The 19,950-nt window shown below is 37.1% G+C and overlaps 1 protein-coding gene across 5 annotated transcripts in view; it reads left to right on the plus strand.

Moving 5' to 3' along the window:
• PPARGC1A (PPARG coactivator 1 alpha) overlaps positions 1–19,950 on the plus strand; it is a 784,344-nt gene that overhangs the window by 727,629 nt on the left and 36,765 nt on the right. For all 5 annotated transcript variants that reach the window (XM_036762810.1, XM_036762813.1, XM_036762815.1 and 2 more), the window contains exons 3-5: positions 11,479–11,673; positions 16,759–16,881; positions 17,747–17,951. In XM_036762810.1, the coding sequence (XP_036618705.1) occupies positions 11,479–11,673; positions 16,759–16,881; positions 17,747–17,951 (523 nt within the window). The remainder of the gene's footprint in view (positions 1–11,478; positions 11,674–16,758; positions 16,882–17,746; positions 17,952–19,950) is intronic.

Below are 19,950 nucleotides of genomic sequence, written 5' to 3' on the forward strand. Positions count from 1 at the left end.
CTTTAACAGATCTGACGAGGTCATTCTCTTACTAAATGATCTCTATTAGCTCTCTATGACCTTCAATGTAGACTATAAATTCCTCTGTTTGGTTTGTAAAGCTCTTCACAGTTTAGCACCAACCTACCTGTCTAGCATCACTACATTTTACTCCCCATGTAGCACCTTGTAGTCCAACTCAGCTGGCCTTCTCTTTCTTCCCCACATATGGTACTTCATCTATCATGGCACCATTGACAGGCCTCTATGACTGGACTGCATTCTCTCCTCACCTCTGCCTCATAGAATTCCTCCCTTCTCTCTAGAAGCAGTTAAACACCTCCTACACAAAGCCTTTACTACTCTCCACCATTGATAGCGTTCCTCATCTATAACTGGGAAGGAAATAATCATTTATATAGTACCTGCTATGTGCCAAGCACTGTGCAAGAGCTTTACAAATATCACATTTGATATGATCCTCAAAACAACAACTCTGCAAGGCAGGTGCCATCATTAGCCCCATTTTACATTTGAAGAAACTGAGACAGATTACATGCCTTGCCTAGGATCACATAGCTAGTAAGTATCTGAGGCTGGATTTGAATTCCCGTCTTTAAGACTCCAGGCCCAGCACTCTATCCACTGCACTACCTAACTTCTTTGTATTTAGTGGCCTTGTATTTATTTTCTACATATCTACCCTATATCACTGGGAGATCTCAGCTCCCATGGGTTCAATTATCATCTCTATACAGATGGTTCCCAGATCTGTATATCCAGTCCTGATCTCTACTGAGCTATAGACACATTTTCAACTGCCTCTTGGATATCTCAAACTAGGTGTCTCACAGGTATCACAAATTCAACATATCCAGAACAAAACCCACGATATTCACCTCCAAACCCTCCCCTTTTGAATTAGCTTCCCTTTTACCACTGAGGGCACCAGCATTCTCTAGCTACCCAGGGCAGCTGGGATGTCATTTTAAACTCCTCACTTTCACTCACCCCACAGAGCCAATCCATTGCCAAATCTGGTTTCTACCTTCACACTGCCCATATATGTTACCTTCTCCACACTCATGTAGCCACAACCCTTGTTCATGACCTTATCCCCTCTTAAATGGATAATTTCAAAGCCTTTTTAAGCTATTCTCCCCTCCTCAAGTCTCTCCCGCTCTGCTCCATTCTGCATTCAGCTGCCAACGTGATTTTTTTAAACAATGTCACCTCCCTGTTCAATGAGCTCCAGTGATTTCCCTCAGTTTCTTGAAGACTAAGCTCAAATTCTGCCTTCTCCTTGAGGCCTTTCCTGGGCTTCTCTCTTCTCCGAAGCTAATGCTTTCTCCCCTTAGATTGTCCTACATCTGCTCTGTATGTTCTGTAAACCTAGTCATTGAAATTTGTCTCCCCTATTAGAATGTATACTATTTAAGGAAAAGCCTTATGTTTGATCTTTTTTTGCATCTCTAAGTATTTAGCACAAAGTTCTCCCTATAATAAGGCCTTAAACAATGCTTACTGACCACCTCTGTGCCTCTGATGTGTATAATTTGCCTCCCCTGATGGAATATAAGCTCTTTGAGAATGAGGATGCTTCAATTTTTGTCTTTATATTCCCAGCATCTGGCACAATGTCTGACAAACAGTAGATGTTTAATAAATGCTGTTGATTGCTCAACATACACTGCAATCATATGCACACACACACACACACACACACACACACACACACACATGCATTAGAAAGGAAATCTGGAGTTTTTGTTTTCTTTTCAGTCCTCAGGGCTCCCTAAATAGGTGCAGCAAAAGGCAGGTTTGAGTTGCTAATTATGCTTTGCTTAAGCCAGAAGTTAATTAATTTTGCAGCCTTCGAAACTTTAGAAAATAACTGATTCTAAAGCCTTATAGGACACATGTGCCATAGATTGTCAATGGCTGGGATAAGAGTAAGAGGACAAATAAAGATTGAAATGGCCTCTTTATCCCAATTTGCTTGTGGAGGTCAAGGCAAGAATGATTACATATAGGTCCATCTAATTAGAAATAAGCAGGACTGTTGGATTCAACCTGAGAGAAAAATTTCTTCTCATATGTCTTTTTCTCATAGAAAATGACCAATAGTTTGTTTGTTTTGGACTAAAGTTTTTTTAGGACTAAATCAGACTTCAGATTTCTCAATGCTGATACAAATAAATCCTTTTACAAAAATAATTCTCTATACAAACTGTTTTAGAAAATGCATTCATCTTTTTGATATCTGTATTCATAGAATGGTGCAGATTTTATTTCCTAATTATATCTTAAGTTAAAAAATTAAATAGTTTGCAGTCTCTGAGCACAAACCAATTGGCTTAGTATTACATGGTACATAGGGACATAGGTAACTGGTGATGATGAGATAACTGGTCCAACAGTAAAGATATTCTGTAGACAAGCTACAATGTGTGTAATCTGGGTGTGCATAATCAAGAAGATGACTGATAATTTATTTTTATTTTTAAGGATTTGTGTCTTATAGGAGTATTTACTCACTAATCCTTTGTTAACTCTGCCCACCTTCCTTTGTTTTATAACACAGCAATGGTCTAAGGTTGAGATTAAGCAGATACCAAAATTTTAAAGTCTTACATATGGGGAAATGGAGTCTCAAAAAGATATTAAATGATTTTTTAAATTGATTGATCTTTTAATAAATATTATTTCAGATACTGAAACTGATTAACAAATGGTAAAAAGACCACACCATTTCTCTTTCTTATTGATGATTTGAATAATGAGAAAGCCAGTGTTTTCCTGCCCTAATTCGCATTAAGAGAGCTAAGATAATGAAGCTGTGATTAAATGGCTATTAAACTATTTTTATCAAACAGAGATCAAGTAAGTGTGAGAATCTTGGGAAGCAGAATGTAATTTCAATTCTACAAGATGCAGAAAAAAATTACTATAATAAGCAGGGCATGGTCTTTCCATATAACCTACGTTTAAATATCATTGGAACATCACATACAGTTTTTTTCTCCATGGTTGTCTCTTTAAGCAACTATTGAATATTGAACCTTTGTCTCCCTCATTAGTTTAGTTGATGAGTTCCTCTCTTCCCACCCTTCCTCTGTCTCACTACAACTTGGGGTCAAGTATTTTTATTACTATGCCTACACACACACACACACACACACACACACACACACACAGGCGCACTCTTCTAGTAGAAGCTCTGGTTACAACTTCTCTGGAGTGGAATGGTCCCTAGGTTTAAATTCTAAGATAGACTTGAAGAATCTCTTAAGAGTCAGAATCCATCATCATACAGCTACATCTCTATAGAGCTTTGAGGGACTCATTAAGCTCCTGAGGGTTATTAATTGGATCATTATTCATTCAGCATCCACTTATTAAGTACCTACTATGTGCAAAGCAGTGCACTAGTTCAGTAACAAGAAACTCAGCAGATATGAATGTTATTAGTGTAAGGGTATGGATTTTTATCCCCACTCCAATTACCATAATCACAGGAAAACTAATTGCTAGCAAATTCTTAATCAATTTGAGAGGAATGAAGTACTTTGATCATTGAATGACAATACAGGAAATATCTTATGATTGAAAGATTTACACACACACACACACACACACACACACACACACACAGCCTATGTATAATACAGCAAGCCCTCAGAATCCTGCATGTCAAAAAAAGTAATAGTTGAATCTAGTGATTAAGGACTCCTGAAAGGGAGATGGTCTGTGGAAATAGTTTTTCTCCTCCTACCTCCCATCTACCAAGAGACAGCCTTGTGAACTCTGGAAGATCAGAAGTCGCCATTGGAGTCAGAAAGCAGTATTTTCACCAGAAACTGGGAGACGCATCAACCAAACACACCAGCTTTCAAAACCTATCAATGAGTTGAAACTAAGAAGAATTTCATAAGAACTCCATGAAAGAATAATATTTCCAATAAATTTCCAATGTGAATATGTTCTCTAGCCACACATGATCTCTAAGTTGGAAGTTATTATTCTCTTCAGGGACATTGTTGTTACAAGAGGAGAGGGATTTGAGGTGGTAGGGGGAGGAATTCTATGACCATTCTCTGTGCTATATACCTGCTTAGTAAATACCTTTTCTGAAAGATAATTATTTAACTGATAACCATTAATGAGCATGCTGATAGGGGCTCATTAGTGATAGTACTAGAAAACCCAGGCCTTTAAGAGTTATCCCTACAATCCTAAAGTAAGTAGTAGCTAGTGCTTAGGAGTTAACCTCTAGAATCCTAAAATGAGTAGTAGCCAGTAATATCTCTGGGGACCTGGCATACTAGTTTGGGAGTAACCCGAGAGAAGGTGCCATATTAGCGTTTATCATTATTAGTTGTAAGGGATCCTTTAGGAACCATTATAATATGTGATCAGATGATTTTATGATTAGACACTACTTAGCTCCAAATCTTTTTTATTATTGTTGAATAGTTTGTATAAACATAGCCATATTTATTGTTTGCCATTATAAATACCACAAACATTTGCAAAAATAAAACTTTTATCTCAATAATTTTGTGTGCATTTTCTGAGAACCCTGGAGGGCATCGTCTTATTAGATAGGCCTTTACTTAGGAAGACAGTAGAGTTTCATAGTACAAAGGAGAACAGGAGGTTGTATCCTAACACAAAATTTCTCTGAAAATTGCAATGCTACAATGGGGAAAAGGAGTGTCATGTACTTTCACTTTGTCCTTCCTGCCATCAATGTGAGGATTCTGATTCCGATATTGAGGCAGAGCACTATAGGCCTCTGTATTATTGCCCATTGGCAGTTATAGTTTCTATCTCTCTTCTCTCCCTCTTCTCTTATCTTTGATGGAGCTAATAAGCATATTTCAGTTAAAGCAATAATTTGGTGCAATTAGAAGCAATAGCATAGTCAAGCTTTGGAAAGGTTATCTTGCAATGTCATTTTACTGACTAATGTGCTCCCCACTGCCATGTCACTTGTGAACAGACATGTGTTCACAGGCTAGTGTGCTTCATCTGTGGTGACTTTGATTTATTTGCTCTGTAAATTGGGACTGAAGCAATAATAGAAAGTGACATTAATTGTTTAACAGAGTCCTCTTTGTCACATCCATTGCTTTCTCTGGGGTGTTTGATTGTTGAAACTTGTACAAAACTAATTGAAATTGCCATGATGAGGGGTAGTGTCCACTCACCTTCTCACTTGGGAATGTCAGTACACTTGAATGTCTGTTTAAACCTCCAGCTTGAAAGATCTACCAGCAGATATCTGAGTTTCTTATAGCACTGTATGATTAAAGAAAGCATTTAAGGTCTGAAAAAAGAACACGTAATTTTTCCTGTCAATTACATTTATTTTTGCTTTTTTATCTTTAAAATTTTTTTCAAGTATTTGGTTTTTTAACTTCAGTATTTCTACCCCAATTAAATAAAAGAAAAGAAAAAGAAAAACCCTACACATAGTCAAACAAAACTAATTCCGTTATTTATTGTCCATATCCAAAAACTTGTATCTCATTCTGCATATAAGTCTATCAGTTCTCTGTCATGAGGTGAGCAGTATTTTTCATCATTAATTCTCTGAAATCGTGTTTGATTATTGTGTTGGTCTTTCAGAATTGTCCGTTTTTTGTTATTGATGCCACAGTATATAATCTTTGTCTGATGCTCATTGATGCTATAATGTAAAATCTTTATTTGGTTCTGTGCACTTTACTCCACATCTGTACATCTAGGTTTCTCTAAAACTATCTCTCTCTTCACTTATTAAAGCACAAAATTACATTCATATACTGAGATTTGTGCTTCCATTTCTCTTTTGATGGGCACCCCCTGAGTTTTCAACTGCACAAGGAACTGCTACAAATACGATTGTACCTTTTACTCTTTCTTGGATCTCTCCGGGGTATAAGACCTAGTGGTTGTATTGCTGTGTCAAAAGGCATGCACAGTTTAATAATTTTGGGGACATTATTCCAAATTGCTTTTCAGAATCGCTACAGCGATTCCTGGCTCCACCAACAGTATGTCAGTGGGCCTTTTCCCCTCTAGTCTTTCCCAGCATCTGTCATTTTCCTGTTTTGTCAACTTTTCTAGTCTCAGGGATGGGACTTAGAACCTCAGAGTTGCTTTAATTTGTATTTCTCTAATCATAAGTGATTTGGAGCATTTTTTATGGATATAGCTAGCATGGATTTCTTCCCTTGAGAACTATCTGTTCATATCCTCAGACCATTTGTCAATTGGCGAATGGTTCTTAGTATTAAAATTTCCAATCAATCTTGGAAATCAGACTTTTATCAGAGAATAGATTCCCCACCCCCCCCACAATTAATGTTTTCCATTTAAAATTTTAGCTACCAGTAAATCAATAAACATTTGTTAAGTACCTACTACTTGCCAGGCACTGTGCTGAGCACTAGAAAACAAAAAGAGCAAAAGATGGTCCCTGCCCTCAAGGAGCTTATAATCTAATGGTAGAGACAACATGCAAATAAATGCAAAGCAGTGTATATGCAGGATTAATTGGAAATAATTAACAGGGGAAGGACTACTAGACAGAAGAGTATGTGTCAGGGAATAAGGTATAAAATGACTAGAAAGGTAGGTGGGGGCTAGGGTGTTTTGTATATGATCCTGGAAGCAGTAGGGAGCCGCTGGAGTTTATTGAATAAGAAAACGAGGGGTTGCGATATATCCCGTCATGGGATCTGAACTTTAGAAAATCATTTTAGTGGCATAATGGAGAGTGGATTGGTATGGGGAGAAATTTGAGGTGGGCAGACCCACCAATCGGCTCTATTGCAGTTGTGAAGGCATGAGGTGATGAGGGCCTGTACCAGAATGGTAGCAGTGTCAGAAGAGGAAAGGGGACATATTTAGGGAAATGTTGCAAAGGTAAAATCAGCAGGCCTTGGCAAGAATTTGTATGGGGGATGTAGGTTGAGAGATAATGAGGCCTTCAGAACTTCTAGGTTGTGAACTTCAAGGACTGGGAGGACAGTGTTGCCCTCTGCAGTAAAAGGGAAGGAGGATGGAGGAAGAGGGTTTAGCTGCATTGTTTGTTCACGAAAGACCTTTTTATTTTTATATAATCAAAATTGTCCATTTTATCACCTGTGATCCTCTGTGCATGGCCATGAACCATTCCTCTGTCCATTTATCTGAAAAGTAATTTCTTCCTTGCTCTTCTAATTTGCTTCTAATATCACTTCTTATGTCTGTTGTGTATCCATTTGAAATTTCTCATCCTAAACAATGTGAGATGTTGCTCTATACTTAGTTTCTGTCAGATTACTTTCCAGTTTTCTCAGCAGTTTTTTCAGAAAGTGAACCCAGGAACTCGGATGTTTGAATTTATCAAACCCTAAACTAATAGGACCATTTGCTTCTGTATGTTGTGTACATAATCTGTTACCACTCATTATCCCCTCCATTTTTTTAACCAGTACCAAATTGTTTCGATGATTTCTTCTTTTGTAATGTAATTTGAGATCTGGTACTTCTTGGCCCCCTTCCCACTTTTTCATTATTTTCTTTGAGAATTTAAACTTTTAGTTCTCCAGACGAATTTTGTTATTATTTTTTCTAGTTCTATACAGTAATTATTTGGTAGTTTGATCGACATGACAGGGTAAATTAATTTGGTTAGTATTGTCATTTTTCTTAAATCACTCAGCTTATTTTTCATTTATTTAGATCTGACTTTATTTCTAGAAGCAGCTTTTATAGTTATAGTCATGCAGTTGTTCTTGTTAATTTCAAGACTAATTTTGCAGTAGCAAACTCTGTTCAAGGACTTCACAAAATTGTCTCTCTTCTACTATACATATCATCACTATTTCAGTGAAAAATAGAAATAATTATGTTTCATCAGGTCTTAAAAATGAATTATGACACAATCAAATTCCAAGGTCTCTACCATTGTAATGAATATGTGGTTTTTCAGTCTCATTGGAAGGAACCCATGAAATACAATTCATTTAAAAGTATTTTCCAGTGTAAACTTGCTTAGAATTATACTACATTCATGGAAAACCGTTTTACCATGTGGCTGAAAACAAATAGCATATGGCATACGTGGAAAACCAAACATAAATTTTAAATTATACTAACCAAAAATTGTGCTCATTGGTAAACATTATTAAATTTTGCCTTGAAGTTTTTAAACTCCAGGGGAATGAACCATATTGATAAAATTATGGAATATGCAGAGAAATTACCTGATTTAAAAAAATAAATATGTAAACTCTATTTTATGAAATATAATACAAAGACAGATTATTCTAAAGAAGATAATATTTACCTTAGATTAAACTAGAATTCAGTTCCATTGTAGTTATGTTAAGAGTAATTTTGTAGCTGACGTTGTTAATAAACTTTTTTTAATAAAAAGAAAATAATTCTAGGTACTCAAAAGGCAAGTTACATTCATGATCAGAAATTTTTTTCTTTTAATCTTAAACAGGTTATAGGATTTGGAACTAGAAGAAAGCTTAGAGGTTATTGAATCTGACTCTTATGTTACAGATGAGGAAATTGAGAGCCAGAGAGAAATATTTTATTAAGGTTATACGGATAGTAGGCAATTTGAACTCAGGTCTTCCAGCTGCCATATTCTTACTGCTAGACCATGAAGCTGGCAGCCATATTCTGGTGATCTTAAAAGTAATTTACATTTTAGAAGACCAAGTATTTTAAAATATTAGTTTATTTCTGTATAACACATCATTTTGTAAATAAATTAACCCATTGAAATAAAAAAAATCAACATTTCCAGCACTGATTATAAATTAATCTACCAATTTTTAGTATATGGGAACATGATAAACCTTAAATAATAGTGATCCTGTGCCCCCTAAGTAAGTCATTGATAAGGTGAACTTCAGGGACTACAGAGTTGAAACATTGATAAAAACCCAAAAACAAACCCCTCAGGATCAGTCATTAATATGCTGCCAGTGGCCTCTAAGATACATAGCAATACGAACTTGAGATTTTTGCTTTTGTACAAGGACTCATCAGCAATGAGAGGAAACAATTTTTATATGAAAATAAAATGTATACGTGATAAAGACCTGCCTAATTTCTCTAGTAATACAATTTGATTTTCTGATTAGCTGTCTTATTCTCTCATTCTTGTAATTTTGTCAGGTCAATTAACTAGAGTTCAGTGCCAGCGAGAAAGGAAGTCTGGGCATTGCTGGCTTCATTAGATGTCAGCAACTTAGGTGCATTTTGTAATGCAATCTGTGCAGGATAATTTAGCCTATAGTTATTAATGGTATAGCATCGAATCTGAGGTGTGTGTGTGTGTGTGTGTGTATGTGTGTGTGTGTGTGTGTGTGTGTGTGTGTGTGTGTGTATGTGTGAGGGAGAGTATTTTGACATTCTTTTGAAAAAAATCAAATGGGTTAAATAAAATGAGAAAGAAACTGATAAATAAAATATGTATAGAAAGATTTTACATACATATACATATTGGTGTCTAATGGTAGCCATCTCTAAGGTGGCAGACATGAGAGGGAAGAAAAAAAGGAAAAATAAAGAAAGTTACATGATAATTTTATTATATATTTAAAAGGAATAGGAAGTTGTACCAATAGATTTGCAGTTTTGTGTGTAATCACCTTTTTTTCTCCCCTATTCTACTGTCTTATGGATGTGCTTGTTTTATTTCTTGAGTTTAGAATAAAATAAATAAAATTTTAAGAAAAATGAATTGCAGGGTCAAGAAGAAAACTGCCCTACCTGAATTTAGTTGCAAGTAAAAAGTATAACATATTTGAGCCTCATTTTCCTTATCTGTAAAATTGGGGTATTATTTGTAAAACCTCCTTTGCCTGCCTGTTAGAAGGAAAGCACTCTGGAAACTTTAAAATGCTTTTGAAATATGAACTATCATCATTGCATTTATTGAACATTCTCTATGTACCTAGTCCTGTGACAATAATTATAGGCTTCGTAAAGAAGCTGAATACATGGATTCTGCTCACAAGGAGCCTACATTTCAGAAAGGAAAAGCGGTCATATCTACATGAAACCAGTTGTGAGCAAGATCATATTATATAATGACTTTCAAATTTAATAACACTGATTCAGTGCCAGGGTGCAAAACCAAAATCAGTGTGGTGCCTTAGAGATCCAACCTCAGGGTCAGGAAAACCTTGGGCTCCACTTCTGCCTTTTACACAAGGAAGGGTTCTTAATTTGGTTTCCTTTGTAGACCTCTATATTTTATATTATGCATTAAAACAAGGAAACAAACAAGAAAACCTTATTCTGAGAAGAGGTCCATGAGCTTCACAAAACTTCCCAAGAGCTCCATAACAAAAGGTTAAGGTCTTTGATAGACTTGACTCCTCATCAATGCAAGGTTCAAAGACAACTCCAAAAGATTCATGATGGAAAAAGCTATGTACATCCAGAGAAAGAATTATGGAATCTGAATGCACATTGAGGCGAATCTTTTGCTCTCTCTTTTTTTTCTTTTTTTTTGGTTTTGTTTCTCTTTTCTCATGATTCATTCCGTTGGTTATAATTCTTCATTACAACTGGACTATTATGTAAATAAGTTCAATGTGAAGGTATTTGTCGAACCTACATTGGATTACATGCTGTCCTGTGGGGTTAAGGGGAGGAGTAGGAAGGAGAGAAAATTTGGAACCCCCAAACTTGTGTTGTAACTGAGTGTTGTAAACTAAAAATAAAAGATAGATTAAAAAAAAGTTAAGGTGTATTGTGTGTGTGTGTGTGTGTGTGTGGGTGTGTGTACGCGTGCGTGTGTGTGGTCAGTTGTTTTTCAGTATTATCTGATTATTCATGATCCCATTTGGGGTCTTGGCAAAGGCAGGTTTGCCATTTTCTTTTCCAGCCCATTTTGCAGATGAGGAAACTGAGGCAAACAGGATTAAGTGACTTGCCCAGGATTACACAGCCAGGAAGTGTCTGAGGCCAGATTTGAACTCATGAAGATGAGTCTTCCTGACTCCAGACCAGGTGCTCTATCCACTGCTAACACGTACTAGCTGTATGACTCTGGGCAAGCCATTTAATCTCAGTGCCACAGGTTTTTTTTCTAAGACTATAAATTGCAGAACAGTCACTGACCTGCATTGCCAGATTCCTCTGCCCCCACCCTCCCCAGTCCTGCCATGTGCAAAGTGGTCTGCTGGTTATTTGGAATTTAATTAAAAATTGAACACTATTCTAAAGGAACTTATAGTCTAATTATACAAAGACATGATAAAAGTGCTAAATAACATGATTCCAACAATTAGGAGTTAGTTTTATACAATAAGGTTCCAGTTGTGTGGCCCAGACCATAAGAGGAAATGGGATTAGCGAAGGGAGAGATTAATGTGGGCTGCTGTGGTCAGGAATTACTTCATATGCTTTGGCACATTTGGTTAAACATGTGTTCATTCCATGCTGATTAAGCACATTCTCTTGCCCTCCCCCTCTCTCTTTCTGTTTCTGCAGAAGATAGATGAAGAGAATGAGGCAAACTTGCTAGCCGTCCTCACGGAAACATTGGACAGTCTCCCTGTGGATGAGGATGGATTGCCCTCATTTGATGCACTGACAGATGGAGATGTGACCAATGACAATGATGCTAGCCCTTCGCCTATGCCCGACGGCACCCCTCCAACTCAGGAGGCAGAAGAGCCGTCTCTAGTAAGAACCCTTCCTACTGTTTAACAGGAATTGGAGTTGCCTCTGGCTACCCGCCGCATGGGTATGATGTAGCAACAATAAGGTTTGGATTCTTAATTTAGACTGAAACAGCAACAAAGACCAAAAACCTGAGAGCGTACAGAATATAAAATATTAAGAATTTCTCTCTTTCCTAAGTTCTTGTGTTTTTAAAATGTGTAAACAAAAAAAAAATCACAAAAAACCCCAAACCTGGATTGTCAGTATGATAGGAACAATCTATAATGTTTTGGATAATAGGTGGTGAATTTCATTTGCTCAGCTGATATAATTTGGTTCATTCATTAAGCTGTTCAAGAATGAATTATTTTATTCCTGTTCCTAGCACAGAGCTTTACAAATAGCATTAGCTTAGCACAGTTACTGCTGTTTGTAAAGCTCTATATAAGGACCTGAATATGATACAAAGGCAAATAATATGTAGTTTCAGCCCCCAAGGGGTTTGCAGTCTAGCAGGGGAGATAAGTCATGTGCACAAGTAACTATAATAAAAAATAAATAAAACAATGAGTACCCAAGAGAGATATTGGCAAAGTGAGAACTCACTGAGATCATACTGTGTGGAAGGTGCAAAAACAAGAATTCCTGTTCTCACAAAACTTACATTCTGCTGAGGAGATGAGGGATCAAATTTGTACACAAATACATATTCTATAAGAAAAATAAGAGACAGAACACCGATACCTGGGATTAGCAAAGAAAGTTTCCCAGAGTCAGTGATACGGGAGTTGAACCTTGAAGGAAGAAAAGGATTCTGAAAGGGAAAGATGAGGACAGAGAACTTTCAAGATATGATAGATGGGTGAAGAAATAGAAGAGATTTCAAGAACTGGCTAGTATTCCAATTTGGCTGAAATATACAGTTTATGAAGACTATTTGTATGAAATATGGCTGGCAAAATTGTTTGGAACCAAACTGTGGAATACCTTAAGTGCCAAGCCAAGGAGTTTTATATTTCATCCTATAGGAAAGGAAAGGATTTTTGAGCAAGAAAGGGACACGGTCAGGTTTGTGCCTTAGAAAGATTATTTTGGTAGTTTTGTAGAGGATTGATTGGAGAGGGAAAAGGCTGAAAGCAAGTAGTTCAATTAGAAGGCTATTACAGTAGCCCCGGCCAGAGGCAATGAGGACCTGAATTAAAGTGGTGACTATGTGAGTGGAAGAAAGGAACAGATGCAAGACATTCTGAGGAAGGTAAGATCAAGACTTGCCAACTGAATGGACATGGTGGGTGAGAAAAAGAGATGATGACTCTAAGACACAGGGAGGACCATGAACAGAAATAACAAGGTTTAGAGAGAACATAATGAATTCTGTTTTGGACATGTTGAATCTGAGATCTCTTTTATAGATAAATCTGTGTGCTGCTTGTATCTGATTCAGGCATGAAAAATATTTTCCTGTCTTAAAATATAACTAATTTTATTTTTGTGATGTTATCTAGTGCTCACCTCATGAGCTTAAAGAATCTCAGAATTAGAGCTGACAGGGACCTTCAAAGTCAACTGGTTCAATTCCTCATTTTACAGATTAGAAATTTGAGGCCCCACATAGAGAAGGCCTCATAGGTAGCTAATGGCAAGTCCGTGGTTTAAATACATGTTCTTGCTATGAATTCAACACTCTTTGCTCTGCTCCATCATCCTGCTCTACCTAAAAATGCTCATGATGCTTCGGTTTTACAAGTCTGATCACTCTCATTCCTTGTTCCTGAACCATACTTTGCAATATATTTCCCAGTATCATCACTCATTCCACCTTTACAATGAAGTCAGAGTAGCAACTTAGATTTGAATTTAATTTGGAGATTTTTATCAAATTCTTCATAGAATTTTACTGCCTCTTCATCCTCTGCAACCAACATTGGTGTATTTGCTGCATCGTTTTTCAAATATTTATCAGTATTGCAATATGAGATGACTAGTATCCCGTGAAACAAGGACTCTTTTTACCGGTGGATGCACAAGAAAACTATCTCTACCAACTCCTTTCTTTCCTCTTCAAAGAGTGTCTTTCAACGCAGCCAGCCATGTAGGCACAACTGCCTTCTTCTAGGTCTTCTAATTTTTAAAAGGCTTAGCAAGAGATTTATCTAAGAAAGAATATCCTGAGAGTATTTAAGGAAAAAAAATGTAAGAAGGAAAACAAAGAAAAGAAAACTGGAGAAGATCTGCAAAGATTTTTCCAACAGAATGATTTCAATATCAAAAACAGAAGAGTTACAACACTTGGACTCTAGCATCAGGGTATTGGATTTATTTATAGAGTAGGTAGAAATTACACTAAAGAGAATGGAGAAAATAGCTAAGTTGCAACAAATAAGTAGAAATAGATGCTTAAAGTGACACAACTGTAAGATCACTGAAGGAGCAATCACAAGGTATCTAAGGAAGGGGAAGATTCCAAAGGCAAAAGGAAAAAATATGAATATTTACTTGCAAAGAAGTGCTTGTTTAAAAAAAGTTTTACAAGTGATTACAATCCATAACTATTTATTAATATTGAAAAAACAAGCTGAGAAAACCTTAACAATCCACCTATATGTCTAATTTCCCATTTTTGCAAAGTCTTTATGAGACTTATCTGTTAATCAACTAACAAGCATTTATTAAGCACTTGCTACATGACAGACACTATGCTAGGTGTCAAAGACAAAGTACAAAGACAAAAATGAAATAATCCCTGGGACAGACAGTACAAATGACTCAGAATTAAATAACAGGAGGAAGACTAGTTGAATTGCCTTCAGAAAATTATCAAGCTCTTTTAACATCCCTGAAATAATGCCCAACTTTCATAATGCCAGATATCTATCAGTGCTGTTGTCTGGCTGTGAGACATAAAACATAATGGTCTCTGAAGAATTTAAAATAATATCAGAGAGAGTAGTGGAGAGACACATGGTAGCTGTGTGCATCTGCAACACATAACCAATGAAGAACTTTGAGAAGAAGAGTAAAAGATGTAATCAGAGAAATATAAGACAGGAAGAAAAAAGGGCTGGTCACAAGGACAAGGAATGATAGACAGCCAGATAGACAGACTCTGCTTGTCTGCTCTTATTATCATGAGAAAGCAAGGAAAGCCTCCAGCACATTGGGTGGACTTGGACAAAAGACCCACAGAATTGGCAGTCATCAATGAGTTGAGATCTGTATCATTGAGGAGAACATCCAAACTGATTAAATCAGAGATCCATCTGAAGCTTTCAAGTCAGAATTTGAGATGCCTACAAGACATCCAGAAGGTGATATCCTCCAGGTATTTGATAGCTTAACTAGATTATAGGAGAGAGGGCAGTACTGGATGTACAGATTTGAGAGTCATCTACATGGAGATGGTTCCTGAAACCATACTGATGAGTTATCCAATGCTAAAAGTGCAAAGAGATAAAGGGGGGTAGGGATTAATAATGACCCAGAAAAGCAGAATAAAGAGGGGTCAGAAAAGTAGGAGAAGGAGGAAAGAGGAGTATCATGAAAGCTGAGGAAGGAGTAAGTATCCAAGAAAAGGGTGTTCATCATCGTCAAAAGCTGCCCAGAGAAAAAGGAGGAAAAAGACTGAGAACAGGCTAATGACTCTCAACATTCAGATCTCCTTAATAAACATTAAGAAAGCATTTTGTTGAGTTATAAGGTTAGAAACCTTTTTTCAAGGATTTTGAGGAGTGGGCAGTGAGGAAGTGGAGCCAGCAGAGTTGCTAGAGAAAAAAAGTGTGATTTTATGGAGGAATTGGCATTTGCCAGGTCCTCAAATTTCATCAGATTTAGGGAGAATGGAGAAAGAGGCACTAAATGATGCCTGGCATTTCTGTGATGTTTTATTGGTATACGTGACTTCCTTTCTCATCAACCATAGCCATGTTTCATTTCTTTGTCTCAGGTTTCATATTTGTTTCATTTGTAGCACAAGGGCACACCATGTACAGTTATCTAGTGTCACTGCCCTACTGATTGTTCATATCCTACCTATCCATTTTTAAAACGCCCCAGAACTTTAGGAAGCAGACTTTGTATTTGGAGATTTCTAATCTAGAGACAAAGAGGACGACATAGGACGTGCTTCAATTCTGAGATCTTCCATAGGTACATAGGTGTACTTTCACCTTAACACAGGGTGCCTTAGCAAGGGGTGCTTTATTTTCATGTTAGATGCTCTATTCCATTACTTTCACGATGACTTGTATGCTCAACACTAGCTAAGTAATGGGAAGATGGCTAACTTTGTTGTCTTGGGAGGGAGGCATAATGGCCTGGTGGAACAAGTCCTGGGTTTAGAGTTATAGCACCTAGGTCAAAATCCGACCCCTGTCATGTTTCCTCATATATAAAATGCAGAGATTGGTCTAGATGCCTCCTGTCATACTTCCTAGCTCTAAATCTATGATCTCATGATACTTACCTTTCTTCTTTCTATTAAAAACAGAGATTCCTACCCCACTCCCTCTTCCAAAGTATCATATGGCACTCTAAGTTTTAATAGTAGAGTAGTTCAAAACAATATATTCCTTCATTCAGCAACAAGCATCTCAATTGGATAATTTAATCTTTTCCTTATTTCTCAAATCCTCACAATTATCATCAAAGGTTTTCTTATTCAAATGAGCTATAACCTGGTGGTAGTGGGTGGGGAATTCCCATGTGGGGGAGGGGGCAGGGGGGAGTCTATTTTTGCCTGTACCTCACAGGAAAAAAAAACAAACAAAAACAAAGGGATTCACCAGTCACCCACTCCCTTGCACCACCTAGAATGTCAGAAAAGGAAGCACCTCCATTGATCTTTAATCTGATTTCAAACCCTTTTACTTAAACCCCTGCACCAACTAGAATGTCAGAAAAGGAAACACCCCTATTAATTTTTAATCTAATTTCAAACCTTTTACTTAAAGGTTAGTTTCTTTAATTCCTTTTGAGCTATTTGTTTTCTACTTGTTCAGATTGATGTAGCTAATTTTAAGTAAATATGTAAAAAATTCTAATAAAGTATTCTAATCCTTAAAGATGCATAACTTTTCTTTCTTTTCCCCTTCCCTGATATGTTTATAGCTTAAGAAGCTCTTACTGGCTCCAGCCAACACTCAGCTAAGTTATAATGAATGCAGTGGTCTCAGTACTCAGAACCATGCAAATACTAATCATAGGATCAGAACAAACCCTGCGGTTGTTAAGGTACAAACTTAATCTTTGTAATAAGGGGGAAAAAGTAACAAAGACTTTTATGCTTTCAGTGTAGAGCAAGTAACAGATCTATATGTATTAATCTGGCTAACATCCTGCAAGGATTTCAAAAATGTCAAACATGAAATGCAATGGGTTCCAGAAAAATCACTTAAGCTACTTTGAACTTCGAATACTTTAGTTTTGCTTCAATTTGGGGGTGAGGTAATGGGGAAGTCTCATTGTCTGTTACTCTTTATCCGTATTATTAGTACGTGGACTTGTACAGTGTACAATAAAAATTTTCTGATAGGTTGGTCTTGTTTATGAGCAACTCTTAACATATAGGACTGTTATTTGACCAGCTGTCTAACTTAGAAAGACAATTCTCGAATCTCAGCAAAAGATCTGTATCAGCTATTAATTGGATGGAAGGCTGGCAATGGCATAATTCGGTTAGAGGGCTGTATTAAACAATGTTTGTCTTGCCATTCACTGTAACTGAAAACGGAGCATTTAGGGGTACTTAAGAGAGTTGTGAATACTGGGCCCAAGCAATCAGCTGCAAATTAAGGTTTAAACCAGCCTCTCTTTTTTTGGGTTCACAGTAAAGGCGCTGTAGGGTCTTGTTAGTTACATGTTGCTGAGTAGGAACATTGAAATGTAGGAGAAATGAAATAAAATGCTGCATAAATGTCATTTAGGAATTTTAAATGTAATTTTCTTTCCTTGTTCTGCAAACAATTATTCACAGCTCATAGATCTAGTACACTTAGACTGAACACTTCATTGAAAATCTCATCTCTTCAGAAAACCTATATCCATTCTGATAAGGTTCAGTTCACTAATTTTACTTTTTTTATGCCTTGTTTTTAAGACCGAGAATTCATGGAGCAATAAAGCGAAGAGCATTTGTCAACAGCAAAAGCCACAAAGGCGTCCCTGCTCAGAGCTTCTCAAGTATCTGACTACAAATGATGACCCTCCTCAGACCAAACCAACAGAGAGCAGGAACGGCAACAAAGACAAATGCCCTTCCAAAAAGAAGCCCCATCTCCAGTCTCAGTCGCATCATTTGCAAGGTAGGCTTGGGACTTGAAGACAGAATATTGGCTGAGATGTCAGTGATGAGCCACTGGAACTCAGTGACTCTGAAAAACACTTGGTGCTTCTGTTGCTTGTGTACAGAAAAGTCAGAAACTCTTCACTGCAGAAGGAAGGACCAGGAATAAAAGGCAACTCTTCCTTGGAAATTATTTTAACATAACTTTTTGGAGCTAATATGTAGACTAAATCACAACTCACAGAAGGAACCTGAAATGTATCCTGGAATGCTGGAGGTGATGGGAATTAGGGGTAAGGGGAAAAGTAGTGTTTAAGAATTACAGTATTGGGTGATATTTATACGAACATTACTAAGATGACCGAAGTCCTGAGAAGCTGGTCCTTCCAGCTCATTAGTGAGCTTTGTTGTGTTTTGTTTTGTTTTTAATTGCAGAAAGGAGGTCGTTTCCTCCACCAGTGTCAAAATGGAGGAAGGCATGGTTAATTTGTCATATATTCCTTGAGAAGCAAGTAGTATCTTTGTAGTTCCTCTCCTCAACATAAATGCTTAATTTCCATTGCCTATCGCATTGTATATGTTTTCACCGTTGATAAAATACAAAACCTAGATTTTAAGGACTATTTCATTTCTGTCTTTGGATTCTTCCCGCTTGGCACAGTGGCTGGCATAGTAGGTGCTTAGTAAGTACTTGTTGCTTGCTAGTTGGTATGGTAACTTTAAGAATGAGGCTTTCAAGTCTTCATCTCGATCCCCCCCCCCCCACTTTTTTCTAAAACGCTGATTATCCAGACTAAACTGAACATTTGATATCAGTTGACTTTTCTTGTCTAGTCCTAGGCTTGAAGAGTTAGTAGTTCACGTCAGACCCAGAAGATTTTTTGAATCTCTACTAGCAGATTTGACTTGGATCCAAGGAGACCTAGGTTTCGATTCTGGCTCTGACACTTACTAACCACTCTGCCCATGGGCAAATCATTTAACTTGTCTCAGTTTCCTACTACCTACCTCACAGGGTTGTTGTGAGGGAAACATTTTACAAAACTTAGAGCACTATAGAAATGCAAGTTATTGTTATCATGACTAATTTTCAATTTTTTTCCTTTATTGCCCCAGACACAGTATAGGTTTATAATCCCAAGAGAGCTTGTTTGAAGTGACTGTTTACTTTAAAATATGCCTGTTTCCATTGTGACCCTATCTGTAGAACTTGTTACAGTACAGTGGAAATAGGTGTATTCTGAAGTGGCAGTTGTAAAGATACCCTGTTTTTCTTTTGTTTCCTATAACTTCCCCTTCCAGCTACAGGTTCCCAACCCCTGATCCCTGTTTTGAACCATGATAATTACATACAGGTATGTTAATTGTTTGGGGGTGGTGATGGTGGTGGCTGTTTTGTTTTGTTTTTCTTTTTGAGTAAACATCTTCATTCCCAGGTTACCAAATTGCTATTCCTTTCCCCTTCCCTCCCTCATATAAGCATAGCATCTTGTGAGAACATCTTTTAATACTTAGAAGTAACTTAGAAGAATACTTAGAAGTAACCTCAATCTTTGGCTTTCCATGAAACCTAGCTCTTAGTCACCCTCTATCCATTCCTGCCTATCCAGACCCTGAAACAGAGTTAATGTTTCAAACTCCTCTGTTTCCCACTGACCCACCTTCATGCAAACTTGAAGGTTTGCCTGCTTTTGAGCAGATGAAGCAAGTCGAGCAGGGCAGAAATCATCAGGGGAATTCTGGAATGGGCAAAGTGAAGTATCGAGAGGCATGATTTCTCATGGGCCATCCCTAGGTCCTTGTTCCAGTGTCTGATTTTTGTGTCCCATCCCAAGTCATTCCATGCATCTAGGAAAGCAAACTTGGCCATAGATTTTAAGAGGGATGCTTTGTTGGCTATTAATCAGCATCTAAATAGTTTCTTTCCCCTCCTTCCTTTTAGAGCATAGTTGAAACTTTATAAAGTGATAATTTCACTTAATATAACATAAAGGGCTATTTTAGAAGAGAAAATGTTT

Source organism: Trichosurus vulpecula, chromosome 6, assembly GCF_011100635.1.
Source record: "Trichosurus vulpecula isolate mTriVul1 chromosome 6, mTriVul1.pri, whole genome shotgun sequence".
In the NCBI taxonomy this organism is placed as follows: Eukaryota; Metazoa; Chordata; class Mammalia; order Diprotodontia; family Phalangeridae; genus Trichosurus; species Trichosurus vulpecula.